This window comes from Scyliorhinus canicula, chromosome 8 (assembly GCF_902713615.1).
Source record: "Scyliorhinus canicula chromosome 8, sScyCan1.1, whole genome shotgun sequence".
Taxonomy (NCBI): Eukaryota; Metazoa; Chordata; class Chondrichthyes; order Carcharhiniformes; family Scyliorhinidae; genus Scyliorhinus; species Scyliorhinus canicula.
The window spans coordinates 180,132,681-180,145,442 of NC_052153.1; the positions used below are offsets into that span (position 1 = coordinate 180,132,681).

The window sequence follows — 12,762 nt, forward strand, 5'->3', positions numbered from 1 at the left end:
CCCGCATTTCCAGTTCCGAGCGCCATGGCGGACTTGGACCGCGGACCAACAAGAACAATCTACGCCCCTCTAGTCGGCCGTGTGTCGTTGCTTCGGACTGGCCCGATCGTTGACCCGGCTGCCCATTAGGCCCCCCCGCCCCCTGGTGCACGATCCCCCCGCCCCCACCAGGGCAGCCATGGAATGAGTCCGCAGCTGCCGCACGAGAGTCCCAACCGGCTATACCACATTAGTTCCACGCCATCAGGAACTCGGCCGGTCGGGAGCGGAGTATCGCTTGGCGGGCTTCTGGGAATGGCCCCCCAGCCACACGGCGCAAATCGCGGACGAGTGATTCTCCAAGGCCCGGAGAATCGCCGAAGCGGCGTGGGGTCCGATTCACTCAGGAACTTCAATTCTCCGGCCCCGCGCCAAACGCAGTGCGGGGCTGCAGAGAATCCAGCCCTTCGTGTCTACTGATGTGCAGCAGCACACCCACATTAAAATATGTCCTGCACCAGGAGTCTACCTAGAGGAAACGAGCACACTCCTTACACAGACAAGCCTTGCTGCAAACAGCGAGAGGTGACAAGAACAGAACCTGGAGATCTGGAAGTCCCTAGTTTCGGACCAGCATTAAAGCAGTGCAATTTGATTCAGTTGTCTCGCACTTGGAATAAGAACAGGAGAACATTTCGGCAGCTTTCTTAACGACTGAGCAGCCCTCTTCAGGATCCACTCTGTTCATCCAACATGGGGAAAGGGCTAGAAAAGCGGTCCTAAAAATAGTATGTTTCATCCCCAACCTGACTGGAAACCCACATCCAGCAGACTCATTTACTTGCAGTCAGGAAATCAAAATTAAACTGAATTTCAGCATCTGGAATGGGTGAACCGTTTTGGATAATGAGCAAAACAATTGACCAGTCGGAGAACTGCCCTGGTTGCCTGTGACACTCGGACACTTCAATACTGACATTGCTGCCCTGCAAGAGACCCAAAGAGCAGACGAAGAGTAGCAGAGAGAAGGTGGCGGTGGTTGCACCTTCTTCTGGAAGAAAACCCTGTGGTGATATGCATCACTGTAAGTACACAAGGGGTTAATGTAAATACACTGCAACTAAGTAAACATTAGAGGGAGCACCAGAGACGTCATGACATGCAGACATACAGCTAACGAACACATAGAATAGAACACGACCAATGGGCAGTCAAGACACCCAAGGTGACAATACCACAAGGGGCATTACACAACCCATATATAAGGACAGGGCACACATGCTCTGTCTCTTTCCACAGGTGACACTTAAGAGAGTAGGACAGGGGCAGATCAGAAGCATCACACCCACCATGTGGCTTAGAGCAGACTGGTTAGTTAGACTGAGTTACTATAGCAAGATTAGCAGGAGAGTCGAACTCAGAGAACTGTGCTGATGGTTCAATAAATCACATTGAACTTACTTCAAAGTCTGGAGTATCTTTTGGTCAAAGCTGCATCAAGTTGCAGCCTGTGTTATCCCAGAGTACATAACACAACGAACCCAAGGATCAGCTCAGGACGCAAGGAAGTGGTTTCACCATCAAGAACTTGTCAACTGACTCTTGGGAGCTCCCTGACGGCATCAACGAGCACTTCATGCCCCTCGGTGTATAACTTGCCAAGAACCAGCAGGCAATGGTCGTAAGTGCCTATGCCCCAACCCTTGATGCCAATTATGAGTCCAAAGAAGACTTCTACTCCACCTGCTTTCCTTTTAACATCCATAAGACTTGAAACACCTTTTACCAGAAGCTCATCAGGTTAAAGTCACTTCTGTTATTAGTTTTAAACCACCAGGATTGATTTACAGTCTTTAGGTTACGGAGAGAGACTCTGATACACCTTCTGGCTGTGACTGCAGCTATCCAGCTCTGAAAACGAAACAAAAACACACCCTGCAGCAAACAGACTAAAACGAAAGTAAAAAGCTGACAGACAGCGCAGCTCCAGCCACACACTGACATCACTGATAAACACCCATTTCTTACAGGTACATTTCTTAAAGGTACTCTCACATGACAGATCACTAACACACTGTTCCGCCAAAAAGACAAGTTCAAGACTTTCTGGAGATACCCACAGTCAAAGCACTGACATATGATCGGCATCATTGTCCGATCCAGAGACGAAAAGGATGCCCCAATCACCAAAGCGATGACCTGTGCAGATGACTGTTAGGCAGACCACTGGCTCATCCTCTCCTCTATGACCATCCAATCCCACCAGAAGCAGCAGAAGATGAAGCAGCTCAGAAACAAGATCAACACTGAAGGGCTACAATGGCAAAGCATGCTAGTGACCTTCCAACAATGTCTTCTCCAAAATCACAAAAGTGTCCATTCTAATTGAGTGGAGGACAACTGGAAAGATCTGAAGTCAGCCACCATCTCAAGCTGCGAAGAAACCATCAGCTACAAGACCAGGATACACCAAGACTGGTTCAACGAGAAAGACCACACCATCGAAGACCTCATTGACAAGAAAAGGAAGGCTCTCCGTGCCTGGCAAAAAACAAAACCAGTAAGGCAAAGAGGAGAGCTCATCACTTAGCGGAGGCACAAAAAAGAACTTGGGAAATCAAGAACCAATGGTGAACTGAGAAAGCTAAGGAGATGCATCTGCTCACTGAAACGGTTGACACCCGGGGCTTTTTCAGTGCCACCAAGACAATATATGGGCACAATACCCTTGCCGTCAAACCATTGCGGAATAAGGATGGCAGAGAAAACATCAGCCTTCGATGGATAGAACACTTCAAAGAACTCCTAAACCCTGATACAACCATAGATGAGGACATGTTTGAGTAAATCTCCCAACTCCCCATCAAAGATGATCTTCAACTCCCATCAAGCATGGTCCAAGTCAAAGCTGCCATTAAGCATATGAAGAACGCAAAAGCTGCAGGAGTAGACAATATTCCAAAGGAGATATTCAAACTTGAAAGAGAAGAGATCACCCGTCATCTCCATCAGCTGTTGCTGAAAATCTGGGACAGAGAAGAAATTCCTGCCGACTTCATGGATGATGTCATCTACAGCATCTTCAAGAAAGGAAACAAAGCAGGCTGTGGGAACTACTAAGGAATCTCACTACTCTCCATTGCTGGGAAAAATATTACCTGAATCCTCGCTAACAGCTTTCTCCCAGTCTCTGAAGAAATTCTTCCAGAAAACCATACCGTGGAATAGTGGACATGATTTCCACTGCTCAGCAGTTTCAAGAGAAATGCCAGGTGCAACATGAAAATGAAATGAAAATGAAAATCGCTTATTGTCACGAGTAGGCTTCAATGAAGTTACTGTGAAAAGCCCCTAGTCGCCACATTCCGGCGCCTGTCCGGGGAGGCTGGTACGGGAATCGAACCGTGCTGCTGGCCTGCTTGGTCTGCTTTATAAGCCAGCGATTTAGCCTTGTGAGCTAAACCAGCCCCTTGACATCAACCACTCTGCACATTCTGACCAGTTATCGGGAAGTGTTATGGAAGATCCTGTCAAAAGTTGGTTGTCCAGAAAAATTCATCAGCATCCTTCAAATCCTCCATGACGAGATGTTGCCCACAGTCCTCACCAATAGAAATAAGACCAAAACCTGAGAGGTCAAGTCTGGATTCAAGCAGGGTTGTGTAATTGCCCCCATCCTTTTCTCAATCCTCATCCCCACCATCCTTCACATTGTCAAGAGCAAGCTTCCCAGTGGAGTGGACATCGTCTTCAGGATGGATGGAAAACCTTTCAACCTCAACCCATTGGAATTCAAGATAAAAATGACACTGACATCGCTCGTGGGTATGCGAATTACATTGCCATCTCCACTATCTCAGAAGAGAATCTCTGGGCCATGTTTGTCACATTCGCGGAAGCATACCAAAGAGTCGGTCTCAGCCTCAACCTCAAGAAGACTCAAGTCCTTTACCAACCTGCCCCAGGGCAAGATTCGGTCTCTACCTCCATCATAATCAAGGGACAAATCCTCCCAAATGTGGAACATTTCCATATCTGGGGTGCCACCCATGGCTGACATTGATGTGGAGATACAACATCGTATCCAATCCACGAGAGCCTCCTTCAGATGCCCAAGGATGAAAGTGTTTGATGATGGTGAAATCCTTGCTGATATCAAGATCCTCATATACAAAGCGTCGTCCTCCTAAACTTTTCTATTCAGCTCAGAAACCTGGACTATGTACAGACGCCACATGAAGGCCTTGAGAGGTACCATCAACATAGTCTGAGGAGGATTCTCTGCATCAGCTGGGAGGACAGGAGGATTAACATCAGTGTCCCTGAAGGAGCCAAGAGCACCAGCATCGAATTCATGACCATCTGAAAGCAACTCCGTTAGGCCGGCCATGTGCTTAGGATGTCAGAGTCCCGACTGACAAAGCAAGTCTTCTTTGCCCAGCTCAAGGAAGGCTTCGGAACAAGAGGAGCACAAAGAAAGCGCTTCAAAGACAGCCTGAAGGCTTACTTCAAGAAATGCAACATGAACGCCTGGGAGACCCTTGCTCAGAAGAGACCTACTTGGAAGAACCTCCTGATTGTAGGGACACAATTCTTAGAGGACACCCGACTACACAAGGAGGCCCAGAAAACGAGCCTGAGAAACGAATACCAGCGATCTCGAGGACCACTCCTATCTCACGGAAACACCTGCCAAGTGTGGGGTCGAAGATGTGGCTCTAGGATGCAAGAACCCACAGAACGATGACCAGTTACACAGAGTTTTGTGGAGCACTGGGTGGAGTGATTGGAAATTCTTGATTCTGGTCACGAGCCATATTAGAAGTTCTCACAGTGTAAGAACATGATTCAGCTTGGTTGTGATGCAGCCTGTAGTTGAATTGGCCAGCCAACTGAGTACGTCTAAAAATAAAACTCTGGCTTACCTTTCTGGAATGCAGCAACAGCTGAGTTTCGAGCAGAACAACACGGCTCAGCAGATTATTCCAGTCTCTCTCATCTATAATCACTTTTCCAGCTGTCGCACATTCTAAAGCCTGCAGCTTACTCTGCACCACGTCCAGTACCTGGAGCTTCTCCTGACATTTGGCAACCGCATGCTTTAGCATTTTGATCTCCAGTGCCTGTGACTGTCAAGCAAGAAACAACTCGTTCAGCTTTAAATAAGTAACAAGTATTGATAACAATATATTCACTGTTGTTTATGGTAGCAATTGTTTAAAAAGCCATCATCACATCTCCGCCAAGCCCCTTCCACAAAAAAGTTCTGAGCTTTTAAATATAATTGGCACCCTATTCATGGATTCCATATGCACCAGGAAAAAGATAATCTTCTATTTCATCAGTGCTTCAGCTCAGATAGTGGCGACAATAATAATGCATGTCTAAAATCACAGTTCTGGATAAGAAATATTAAAGTTAACATACTGCTAATGCTACTACCATTATAGTTGCAGGAAGTTATATACGGCACCTTGAATGTAGAAAAACATCTCATAGTATTTCAGAGGAAATGAAAGATCATCGCTGAGCAAAAGTATGAGGTACTAGAAGAATGCCTAAAAGGGTCACAGAAACCAAACACTTTATACATCCTGCTCTCCCCATACCTCTTGATGCCTTTAGTTTCAAGAAATCTATTTCCTTCTTAAATGTATTCAATGGCCCTTAGTGAGGCATCTGGATATTTGAATTTGCTAGTTGGAAATTGATCCCATTGTCATTAGAATTCCCTGCGACATGGTCAGTGAGCTGGTTTGACACCATCTTTATCATAGAATTTTCAGTGCAGAAGGAGGCCATTCGGCCCATTGAGTCTGCACCGGCTCTTGGAAAGAGCACCCTACCCAAGTTTAACACCTCCACCCTATCCCCATAACCCAGTACCTCCACCCAACACCAAGGGCAATTTTGGACACTAAGGGCAATTTATCATGGCCAATCCACCTAACCTGCACATCTTTGGACTGTGGGAGGAAACCGGAGCTCCCGGAGGAAACCCACGCACACACGGGGAGGATGTGCAGACCCCACACAGACAGTGACCCAAGCCGGAATCGAACTTGGGACCCTGGAGCTGTGAAGCAATTGCGCTAACCACAATGCTACTGTACGCCCCCCACCTCCATTTTTGCTGCCCCCCCCCCCCCCCCCCCCCGCCTCTCTGTGACACTGCCTCGTGCAGGCTGTTAACATTCTCCATAAAGTCTACAGTCTCATTGTGCTGTAATCTTTAACATAATGACTCTCAAGTTAAGGTACGGAGGATATTGTCTATGGATAACTTTACCCATTCCAATACCATTTACAAGTATAGAGAACAAGGCTAAAGTTGTGATCGTCCATAAAAGCTGCATCATATTTCCATCTCAGATACTCTAGTTTTAGTCACTTTGCTCAGTCATGCCTTCCTCCTACAACCTATTAGTTTCCTGATAAACATTGCATCAGATTTGTCCTTCATTTAGGTTCAATAGAACAATACTTACTTCATGTGAAGTGGATAGTGCTGAATATTCTCTAATAGGTTCATCTTCAACATGGTCACTTTGAAGACTGGATGCAATGTAAATTGGTTTCACATCAGTACTGGATAAATGACGTTCTACCAAAGGTTTTATCTAAAACAAAACGGAGAAGTTTACTCCTTTTCACTTCCTTTCCAACACATGCTGGCACATGCAAATACACACATCTAATGGTGCTCCTTCTATAGGGTTGATCGACTGTTAGGTACTCCCAGCACAGAATGGCACTTGCAGAGTGTGCTTAGTGAAAAGTCGCAGGTTTGCAATGTCTGAACAAAGAACAATACAGCACAGGAACAAGCCCTTCGGCTCTCCAAGCCCGTACCGGTCATGGTACCACCTTTGGCCAAAACCCTCAGCACTTTCATAAGAACATAAGAACTAGGAGCAGGAGTAGGCCATCTGGCCCCTCGAGCCTGCTCCGCCATTCAATTAGATCATGGCTGATCTTTTGTGGACTCAGCGCCACTTTCCGGCCCGAACACCATAACCCTTAATCCCTTTATTCTTCAAAAAACTATCTATCTTTACCTTAAAAACATGTAATGAAGGAGCCTCAACTGCTTCACTGGGCAAGGAATTCCATAGATTCACAACCCTTTGGGTGAAGAAGTTCCTCCTAAACTCAGTCCTAAATCTACTTCCCCTTATTTTGAGGCTATGCCCCCTAGTTCTGCTTTCACCCGCCAGTGGAAACTCTGTACCCATCCTATCCATGTATTTGTCGAGATGCCTTTTGAACGCAGTTAATGTATCTGCTTCCACAACCTCCCCTGGCAACACATTCCAGGCACTCACCACCCTCTGTAAAGAACCTGCCTCGCACATCTCCTCTAAACTTTGCCCCACGGACCTTAAACCTATGCCCCCTGGCGACTGACCCCTCCACCCTCGGAAAGAGTGCCTGCCCATCCACTCTATCCATGCCCCTCATAATCTTGGAGACATCCATCAGGTCACCTCTCAACCTCCGTTGCTCAAATGAAAACAGTCAAATCTATTCAGCCTCTCCGCATAGCTTTTCTTTAAAATTTAGAGTATCAAATTAATTTTTTCCAATTAAGGGGCAATTTTGCGTAGTAAATCCACATACCCTGCACATCTTTGGGTTGTGGGGGCGAAACCCACGTAAACTCGGGGAGAATGTGCAAACACCACACGGACAGTGAGCCAGAGCCTGGATCGAACCTAGGGCCTCAGCGCCGTGAAAATGAAAAATGAAAATCGCTTATTGTCACGAGTAGACTTCAATTAAGTTACTGTGAAAAGCCCCTACTCGCCACTTTCTGGCGCCTGTTCAGGGAGGCTGTTGAAGCAGCAGTGCTAACCATTGTGCCGCCGTGCTGCCCTCTCTCAGCATTGCTAACACCCGACAGACCAGGCAACATACTGGCAAACCTCCTCTGCACCCTCTCCAAAGCCTCCACATCCTTCTGGTAGTGTGCTGACCAGGATTGTGCGCAATATTCCAAGTGCAATATTCCATACAACTGCAGCCTGACTTGCCAGTTTTTGTACATGATGCCCCATCCAATGAAGGCAAGCATTCCATATATTTTCTTGACTACCTTGTCGACTAGTGTTGACACTTTCAAAGATCTGGCGACCTGCACGCTGAGATCTGTCTGACTTTCTATATTCCTAAGAGTTATGACATTTACGGTGTATTTGCCCTGTGTTAGACGTACCAAAATGCATTACCTCACATTTGTCTGGATTAAACTCCATTTGCCATTTCCCTGCCCGAGTTTCCAACCTATCTATATTCTGCTATATCCTCTGACAGTCCTCAACACTATCTGCCACTCCACCAACCTTGGTATCATCTGCAAACTTACTAATCAGACCAGCTACATTTTCCTCCAAATCGTTTATGTATACTACAAACAACAGAAGCCTCAGCACAGATCCGTGTGGAACACCACTAGTCACAACTTCCATCCATAAAAACACCCTTCTACTGCTACCCTTTACCTTCTGTGACCGAGCCAGTTCTGTACCCATCGTGCCACCTCACCTCTGATCTCTTGCGACTTCACTTTTGTACCAGACTGCCATGAGGCACCTTGTCATAGGCCTTACTGAAGTCCACGTAAACAACATCCACCGCCCTCCCCATATCAATCAACTTTGTTGCCTCCGCAAAAAACAAGATCAAATTATTGAGATACAACCTCCCCTTCACAAAACCAAGCTGTCTATTGCTAATGAGTCCATTTGTTTCCAAATGTGTGTAAATCCTGTATCCTGAGAATTCGCTCCAATAATTTACCTCCGACCGACGTGAGGCTCACTGGCCTATAGTCTCCTGGATTATCCCTGCTACCTTTCTTAAACAGCGGCACCACATTAGCTATTCTCCAGGTCTCAGAGACCTCACCTGTAGCCAATGAGGACACAAAGATGTCAATTAAGGCCCCAGCAATTTCCTCCCTTGCTTCCCTCAGTATTCTGGAGTAAATCCCATCTACCTGGAAATATAGCTACCTGAATGTATTTTAAAATACCCAATACCTCCTCGTTTTTGATGTCAACATGACTCAGACTGACCACACAAAGTCTTCCACAAAGTCCTTTGCTTTGGTGCATACGGATGCAAAAAATTAATTGTTCACTAATTTAAATGGATGGAAAATTAAGCCCACAATTACCTGGGCTACACACCTTCCGAGCAGCATTCTTAACTAGATACAATACATGAAATCTACCTATATTCTTCAGTATCATGTAATTTAAATATAAATTTACGTACTTAAAATTCAATAATTTATTACAGTGTTAGGTATACTTTAAAATTAAGAGAGTATATTTATCATAAATGATTACATTAGAAGCAACTGTCATATATAGTTACAAAATGAATATCATTTTAGTAACACAGCATATTTGGAACAAAATATCAGAGCAGGGTGTAATGATGACAGATTTTCATAAGAAACAATACATAAATGAAAATTATCAATCATCCAACATGCATCCATCATATATCTTTCAAATGAAACCTACCTTAACTAAGCACTTGAGGCTCAATTTACATCTGTTTTCTGAATTTTTAAAAATTCCTCTCTCTCATGGATATGTCCCATAAGACAACGGGCGCGATTTACCAGCCTCATTACGTCACCAAGTCAGCCTCTCATGAGATTCACGATGCTTGAGACGTCACGTGAGATTCATCCAAACCTCACAAGATGTCACGGCCTGGATCTCACCCTCGCTAGGTGAGATCCCAAAATAATAATCTTTATTGTTGTCACAAGGAGCTTACATTAACACTGCAATTAAGTTACTGTGAAAAGCCCCTAGTATCGAATTCCACAGATTCCAGAGAGAATCGGCCTAAACTGTTCAATCTCGCTTCATAAGATAAATCATTCTTCTCTGGAATCAATCTAGTGAACGTCCACTGAACTGCCTCCAATGCCAGTACAGCTACCCTCAAATAAGGGGACTAAAACTGTGCCCAATACTCCAGGTGCAGTCTCACCAATGTGGCGTGTGGGTCATTAAAAGATTGGGAGAGGAATTTTGCTCTTAACCAGTACCACCTATAGATTGCGCTGTGATACCACTTTTCAATGCTGTATTACTGCCGATCACGGATCCAGCCTGTTTGTTGGACCCTCACAGAGGAACCACAAGGAAGCAATGAGGGGGCAAAACAAAAAGGTTTAATTACACAATCTTATTATCTACAACTCCACTCCCGAAGGGTCTCCTGTGCCAACCTATACCAGGGTCAGGGTTTTTATGTCTACTGGGGGGAAGCCTGCCTCCCCCCACAATCGGGGAAGTTCAGATTCATCCGAGGTCACAGGGAACCGCACAGTCCATACTACCCGAGAGGGGCATAAAACTGCTGTTCTTCACAGCAGCAACTATATATGATTTGTTTTGAAATCCACAGAGCAAGGAATTTTATCGCATTGTGCACATTTTATTGACTAAGGGTGTAATAGGATAGGCAACGAGCATATTATCGGTACACAATTTCACTCAGCATTCATAGCTGAGCGCAAGAGCAGGGTACAGGAGTAATGTAGGCTGGGATTTTCCAAACCTTCCAGGGGAACTCAGGTGAGCGCATCGCTCGGGGTGGGGAAAGAGATCCAGGCTGAACTGGTTTGCTCGCTATGGGCTGGGGTGATCTTTAAAAATTACACCCCAATCTTCGCGCTTCAAAGGTGCCCACAGGCGGGCGAATCGGAGGCCCCCTGCCAGCGATTTGTTGTGGGACCCGTGACTTTGTCTTCTCTTTTTCCAAAATGCCGCATTATCGACTGGAGAAAGGCGCTATTGCCATCAACAGCTTCAATGGCGCTTTTCCTGCCCCACATTGGCTTTTGCAATATTGGGGAAAATCATAGTAGTAATGCTCTGGACGCCCTTTTTGGTGCTGTGCCCAAGCCAAGGTGGCAAAAGTCTGATCTTCTATGGTAGCATCATGACCCGAGTGTAGATAAACACACATTTTGTATATATTATCTTTGTATAGATTAAAGTGTGCCTCTCTTCTGTTAATTAATGAGACATATTTCTTGAAAGTTTCATGTCTTCATTCCAATCGAAGTATAGAGAAATTTAAGGTTTTTGTAATATTTCTTCATAGTTTCAAAATATTTAAAATATATTTCTAGCTATCTCCTTTTTAAAAAAATTGGTCTCTTATCATGCAATTTTTACTACATATAATTATGGAATTGCAGTGAGTAGATTGTTTGGTGGGAGGTGGGTGGGGATAGTTGGGACCAGTTGGCTGTGTGGATCAGGCTCATGCCCACAACACGGGGTTCAATTCCCTTTCCTATTGAGTCAGATTGAGGTCCTGCCTCCTCCTCTTAGCCATGGAAAAAATTATGTAACCTTGCTGTGATTTGGGAGATAATCGCGAAGGCCCTGCCATTGGGCATGGAGCTCAAGAAGAAGATGACGAGATAAATTACAAATTAATTTTAGTTGCAAGCATTAAATATTTTAATTATTTGGTCTGTTTTTATCAAATCTGGATTGTGAAAATGGTATCCGACTGCAGCGGGCAGGTTACATCTCGGTCTGTCAAGGCACAAATCCAGAACTCTCAATTTATGTGCTTTCAATGATAATAATAATCATTTATTATCACAAGTAGGCCTACATTAACACTGCAATGAAGTTAATGTGAAAAGCCCCGAGTCGCCACATTCTGGCGCCTGTTCGGGTACATAGAGGGAGAATTCAGAATGTCCAAATTACCTAACAGCATGTCTTTTGGGACTTGCGAGAGGAAACCGGAGCACCCGAAGGAAACCCACGCAGACACGGGCAGAACGTGCAGACTCCACACAGACAGTGACCCAATCCAGGAATCGAACCTGGGACCCTGGCGCTGTGAAGCACTAGTGCTACCCACTGTGCTACCTTGCATTTGTTTTTTGTTCACGTTAACATTCCCACATAAAGGCAAAAATGTAATCTTCGTAACCAATTTTTTGTGGAGGAGTATTTTACGAGGAAACATTTTTTAAACATATGTTTTTTTTGTTGTCAGAGTTGTGATTGGTAAAATTATGGAGCAATGTTGGGTGCAGTTAATTATTTAATTTTAGTACTAAATTATGATTTCAAGCGGTGATGCAATTACCTGCCACAACTCTACTTTGCCTGAAGGCTATACTTGGTTTTAATTCCCCATGTGCAACACAACAGGAGATTAACCAGTATAGTATATTTGGTGTAGCTCAGCTAATACCAGTTTAACATGATTTCTGACACAACAAGCAGGCCAACAGAGCCTGCTACAGTTGGAAATACTTTGGCTTGCCCCCAGTCGATTGTGTAGAAATAGACAGTGCTTCTTTAATTTCATAATGTCTAGCCTCATCATACCCACGATAAATGTGTTATGTACAAAAAGAGAAAATTGGTAAACGGGACCAACATGGAAATGAGGAGAACTGGAATGAAAGGATAGTGGAGGCAAATTCAACAGTAACTTGCAAAAAGGAAGTGGATATATACTTTAAAAGGAAAAATGTGCAGCGCTATGGGGCACAGCAGGGGTGGAATTCATTAGGTAACTCTTGTAAGGTTCAATTCCCGTACCAGCCTCCCCGAACAGGCGCCGGAATGTGGCGACTAGGGGCTTTTCACAGTAACTTTATTTGAACCCAACTTGTGACAATAAGTGATTTTCATTTCATTTGTTTCATTTCAAGGAGTTGGCAAACCATGGTGGGCTGAATCACTCCTTATGCTGCACCCACTATCTGTGTATTTA

At 44.9% G+C, this 12,762-nt stretch overlaps 1 protein-coding gene across 1 annotated transcript in view; it reads right to left on the reverse strand.

Annotated features, from left to right (window-relative positions):
* The window catches only part of cep44 (centrosomal protein 44), a 109,830-nt gene that overhangs the window by 37,500 nt on the left and 59,568 nt on the right, over positions 1 to 12,762 (reverse strand). Inside the window, exons 6-7 of the mRNA XM_038803907.1 lie at positions 6,468 to 6,599; positions 4,905 to 5,108 (exon numbers count right to left, since the gene is read on the reverse strand). Of these exons, the coding sequence (XP_038659835.1) occupies positions 4,905 to 5,108; positions 6,468 to 6,599 (336 nt within the window). The remainder of the gene's footprint in view (positions 1 to 4,904; positions 5,109 to 6,467; positions 6,600 to 12,762) is intronic.